Genomic DNA, 5,080 nt, shown 5'->3' with positions numbered 1-5,080 from the left:
CCTCCCTGAGCCTCCCACCCCACCCCCACCCTCGCTTCACCAGCCCCCCCAAAAGGCAGCAGCACAGCTCATCTCCCAAATCTCCCTCAGCCTCAGCCTCCCTGGTACTGCCTGTGATCCATCCGCACCCCCAGGGGAGGACGGTGGTAGAGGCCATCAGGGCACCCTTGAGAAGAGCCCCGAGGGCCACTCACCCTGTGGCCCCTGAGAACAGGCAGGATGCTGGGCAGCAACCCCCGCCCCGCCAGCCAATAAAACACCTGTCTAAGGTATTCTGTTACAGCGTCATGAATGGGCCCACAGTTCCCCTCCCCCCCACCCCAGAACCCACTACTCCCCACACACACCCCAGGACCCACAGTTCCCCTCCCCCCACCCCACTACTCCCCCCACACACCCCAGGACCCACAGTTCCCCTCCCTACCTCCACCCCAGAACCCACTATTTACCCTCTCCACCCCACCCTGGGACCCACAGTTCCCCACCCCCACCCCAGGACCCACTGCTACCCTCCCCACCCCACCCTGATGACGAGGGGCAGAACTGGTGACTGTCCACATCCCCGCCCACTGGAGCCCAGCCCGGGCTTTGTCTCAGAGAACTGTCCCCAGCCCAGGGAGGCCCCCAGACCATAACCCTCTGACAGTTCAATGGAAGAGTCCAGAACTGAGCTGGAGCGTGAGCCCAGGGCCCTGCAGCTCATGCTCTGCAAGTCCACTGGCCAGCCGCATGGTCACCGCTCCACGTGCCCGGCTGCGGCTGAGAGAACGCGGGACCAAGGGTGCCCCAGGGGAGGCCGCTGGTGACCTTTGGCCTCTCCCAGGTCACTGGACCGCCACGTCCCGGATTCTCTCCACCAAGCAGCCTGCTGTCATTCACGCCGTGAGTGGAGACAGCAGCTGTGCTGACCAGATCCCCGCGGGGCATCCAGGCCAGCCGGCCCACGCTCTCGCAGGGATCAGGTTCAAGAGCTAACTGCTCCTGGTCACCCACACCCCGCGGCCCCCGCGCCAGAGCTGTGCCTTCCCAGGGCTGGTCCCATCCTTGGACTCCGGAGACTGCTCCCGCTAAGCGTCTGAGCCCCGCGCTGCCACTCGGAGTCTCAGGGTCCCATTCCTTCCTCTTCCACAACCTCATTTTCCCCTAAGAGCTGGAGGGACCGCAAACATCACCGGAGCTGCCGCAGAATTCCTCCACTGATCTCAGCAGTACGGCTGCGGCCGCAGGACCCAGGGACCCTGGTGGGCCGAGAGGCCTGTGCTCTCCCGGGACTCACTGTGTCCATAGGCCTGACCGTGTCCTTCCTTCCCATTGGCATCCAGATGCCCAGGTGAGCCCACGTCCTCCCGGTCACCCGGGCTGCCCTCCGGAGCCTGGGCACAGGACACGCACAGCAGGTGACAGCTGGCGTGGCCAGGAAGCCCTGGCATGGCAGGTCCTCACAGGTGACCCAGGGACCAAGCCCACGTGAGGGCCTCCCTGGCCTGCCCCAGGACCACCCCCTGTGCGTGTGCACACCAGTGCTTGAGCGGGCAAGGTCCATTGGACGGGCCACACCACCAGTCCATCTGAAGAACTGTGAATCCCTTGAAATCATGGACGTGGTAGCGGCCCCGTTCAGAGATGGCAGACCTGGCCTGGGAAGCAGGCTGGAGTCAGCAGTGACCCAACGCCCCCTCCCCCAGCGCCCCCTCCCCCAGACTCCGGCAGCTACGTCCTGTCCACACACTGGCCTTGCCACCGGGCAGCATTTTCTATCTGCCTCCACTCTGACCAATCTCCCAAGTCCCACTTGGCACGTGAGGGGTCTGAGGCTCTTTCACGGAAGCCCCCCAGCAGAGGGAGTGCAGGGCCTTCCTTCAGAGGCAGCATGCTGGGTACCAGGGCGGGGGGGGGGTTCGGAGGCCAGCACTGACACAGGGGTGCAGGACCGAGGGTCTGGAAGCTGGTAACCAAGTCAGGCCTGGAACGGGGAAGCCTGGATGGGGTGGGGCACCTAGGATGGGGCGCCCGGGCTCCGGCTGAGATTGACTCTGCTCAGAGCCCGCCTCCTCCCAGCAAGTAGGCCAGGCTGGTATCTGGGACCCTGGGAGACAGCTCTGGGTAGAGAAGGGACTGTCCTGCCTCTCCAGCCAGCCTGCCTGCCCCCTGAGGGTAGGGTTCCAGCCCCACATTCCCCATGGACCATGCATAGCTGCAGCTAAGCCGCCCTGCAGCCTGGCCCTCCCGCCAGCCAGCAACAGCAAGGCCCACCTTGCTTGCAAGGCCCTGGGAGCCCACCGCCCTCATTAGAAGGGAGAGAAGACTCAGGAAGGGGGCCCGCCAGCCCCCTTGGGTGACAGGGACAGAACTCCCAGGCCAGGTGAGCACCTTTCTTCCCAGCAGCCCCTGGGGCTTATCAGACTGAAGGTTTGAGGAGAAAGGAAGAAGAGCCTGTCCGGTGGCTCACGCCTGTAGTCCTTGCCACTCAGGAGACTGAGCTCAGAGGCTTTCTGTCCAAAGCCAACCTAGACAGAAAAGCCATAAGATTCCATCTCGATCAGCAAAATACCAGACTGGAGACATGGCTCAAATGGGAGCGTGCCAGCTGTGAGCCATCCAGCTGAGAGAAGGCGTGTAAGGCTCTGCATTCAGGCCATGAAAAGAAGTAACTGCAGGGGACCGGGAAGGAATGGGAGGGGGAGGCACTCGTGGGGAGGGTGGGGAGGACCCTCACCCCCAGGAGCCTCGCCTGCCCCTCCCCCACACGAGCCCGCAGAACTCCAGAGTGCCCAGCATCACAAAGGAGGCGGGAAGTGACCTCACCGCGAGACCCTACCTGACACCACTCTCCTCCATCGGGAGCCCCACTCCCTCGACTAGCTTCACCCCAGTTCTGGGACAACCCAACCTTCAGGGCCCTGGCCAGGGGGTGGCCACTCCTGAGAGATCACAAGGTGAGTGAGCCAGGGCTGGCCCCAGGAGGACCCTGCCTGCGCCGGCTGGCTGCGCTGACTGCGGCGGGGAGGGAGCCTCGCGCCCCTGCTGCCCAGGATCTCTAGCGCCGGGCAGGGGGCCACACCATCCAAAAGCTCCCCGCCCCCTCCACAGCAATGCACAGAGGCCCCCAGAGCATCTCCACGGAGACTAGGTGTGGTGCCAGCTGCAGCTGGGCCTGGCCACTACAGGTGCCGGCCACGGCCCGGCTCCCGGCTCCCGGCTCCCGCCCTGTCCCAAGCATAGACCCCTCACACTGCCCTGTGCTAGCTGGCCCTGTCTGAAGGGGTTATTATTATTGTACATGAATTCACCGCAAGTTTGTAGGCCAGAATGAAGTGAACTGGCCAAACTGTTCAAAGTCACAAGACTAGGGGGACGTGAGGCAGGCTTCGCAGACAGGGCTGATGCGCTGGCCGCGGGGGGGGGGGGCATGCAGGGAGACCTGCCCGTGGGCAGCTGTGGCCTCTGGGGCGCGGCAGAAGTAGGAATACCGCCACAGCGGTGGAACAGTGTGAACGAAGCGACCCCGCGGAGCAGTGTGAAGCTGGTGACGCTTGCTTATTTGAACTTGGAGGCCAGGTCAAGAAAGGCCCCCCAGAAAGCTAGACTGGTGGAGGGAGGCTGGGGAGAAAGGTGTCCAGAGGCACAGCCCGAGCTGATGGGGCCACGGAGCCCTGGGGTGACGGCAGGGGAGCAGTGACCTCTGAGCTCAGCACTGGTGGGGAGTAGAGGGGTGGGACTTCCTGGGGAGGGGAGTGTGGGACAGAGACCCTCAGAGGAACTCAGAGAGTCTGAGGGAGGGCTGGCTCCAAGAAGCCTGAAGGAGGCCGCTGTGGGGCCGGGGGCAGGGGAAAAGCCAGGGTCCAGCTCAAATCAGCACCATGTTGGAAAACCAAGAAGACCTGCTGGCCCTGCCAGCTTTGTAGGGACTGACTGGCAGGGCCCAAGCAGTGTCCAGCCCTTCCTGAGTTGGGGCACTTGGCAGACAAAGCCCAGGCAGGTGAAGAGACACACAGGAAGCCAGGCAGCAGTGGCTCTCACATGGAGGCTGAGGTCTGAGGATGGAAGTTCAAAGCCAGCCCCAGAAGGAAGGCTAGGAGACTCTTACCTCCAATTAACCACCAAAAAGCCAGATGTGGAGTTATGACTTAAGTGGTAGAGTGCCAGCCTTGAGCAGAAATACAAGGGAAAGCACTAAGCCATGAGTTCAAGCCCCAGTACCAGCACAAGAAAAGGAAGGACAGAGAGAGAGAGAGAAAGAGAGGAAGAGGAAGAGAGAAAAGAAGGAGGGAGGGAGGGAAGGAAGGAGGGAGGGAAGAGAATCTGGGAGCCCACACTGAGCCAGAGCAGATCTGAGGCCCAGGCCCATGGAGCACACTCAGAAGTCTCTGTCCCCACAGACTTCCCTGTCTAGCCTGTGGTGTCCTTAGCAGCAACCTGTCCCCAGCCCTGTGGGTCTCCCACTGCCGCCCACTACTGCCCACTGCCTGTATGAGAAGATAGAGGAGTGGGGCCCAGCTGCGCACCGCCGGGCGGCTGCCTGACCTGCACGGTCACCACGCTCTGGTGGGAACCCATCCTTCATTCCCCCATGGCTCCTGGGCTCCAACAGGAAAGGAGGGCAGCGTGCCCACAGGCTGAGCAGCTCCCTTCCTGAATCCCGGATGCCCCCGCAAGGCGCCCGGCCCACTGGTCCAGGACGCATCCCCCACCACCCCTGCACCAGCTCGGCAGGCAGGCCCCCTGCGAGGCCCGGGGCAGCCTGGGCCCTGGGCTTCCTGGGCCAGGCAGCATCTGCATCCTGGGCTGAGAGCAGAACCATGGGAATGGAGCTGACCTTGAGCCCAGCCTACCGCCTCAGCCCGCCGCAGTGCCTCCCCCGGCGTGGGGAGCCCAACCTGGAGACGGCTACTGAGGGAGTCCTGCTCGCCGGGCACCCAGAGCCCGACATGTGGGCTAGTGGGGAGAAGCAGGGGCCGCGCATCCCAGCCAGCGGGCCAGGCATCAGGAGCTCCCCACCGCCTCTCCCTGCCCTGGCCTGCAGGTCGCTCAGCCGTGCGCCTTCCGTCCCTCCTCCGTCCGTCTGTCCGGAGTCTCACTG

The 5,080-nt window shown here is 63.8% G+C and overlaps 1 protein-coding gene across 1 annotated transcript in view; it reads left to right on the top strand.

Annotated features, from left to right (window-relative positions):
- Ttc34 (tetratricopeptide repeat domain 34) overlaps positions 1 to 4,523 on the top strand; it is a 17,728-nt gene extending 13,205 nt beyond the window's left edge. The window contains exons 8-10 of the mRNA XM_013031523.1: positions 824 to 882; positions 1,149 to 1,330; positions 4,427 to 4,523. Of these exons, the coding sequence (XP_012886977.1) occupies positions 824 to 882; positions 1,149 to 1,330; positions 4,427 to 4,523 (338 nt within the window). The remainder of the gene's footprint in view (positions 1 to 823; positions 883 to 1,148; positions 1,331 to 4,426) is intronic.
- The last annotated feature ends 557 nt before the right edge of the window (positions 4,524 to 5,080 follow it).

The sequence above is a fragment of the Dipodomys ordii genome, unplaced genomic scaffold (genome assembly GCF_000151885.1).
Source record: "Dipodomys ordii isolate 6190 unplaced genomic scaffold, Dord_2.0 Scaffold6, whole genome shotgun sequence".
NCBI lineage: Eukaryota > Metazoa > Chordata > Mammalia > Rodentia > Heteromyidae > Dipodomys > Dipodomys ordii.
The sequence above is the reverse complement of the archived record's forward strand: the minus strand, read 5'-3'. Positions and strand labels throughout refer to the sequence as shown.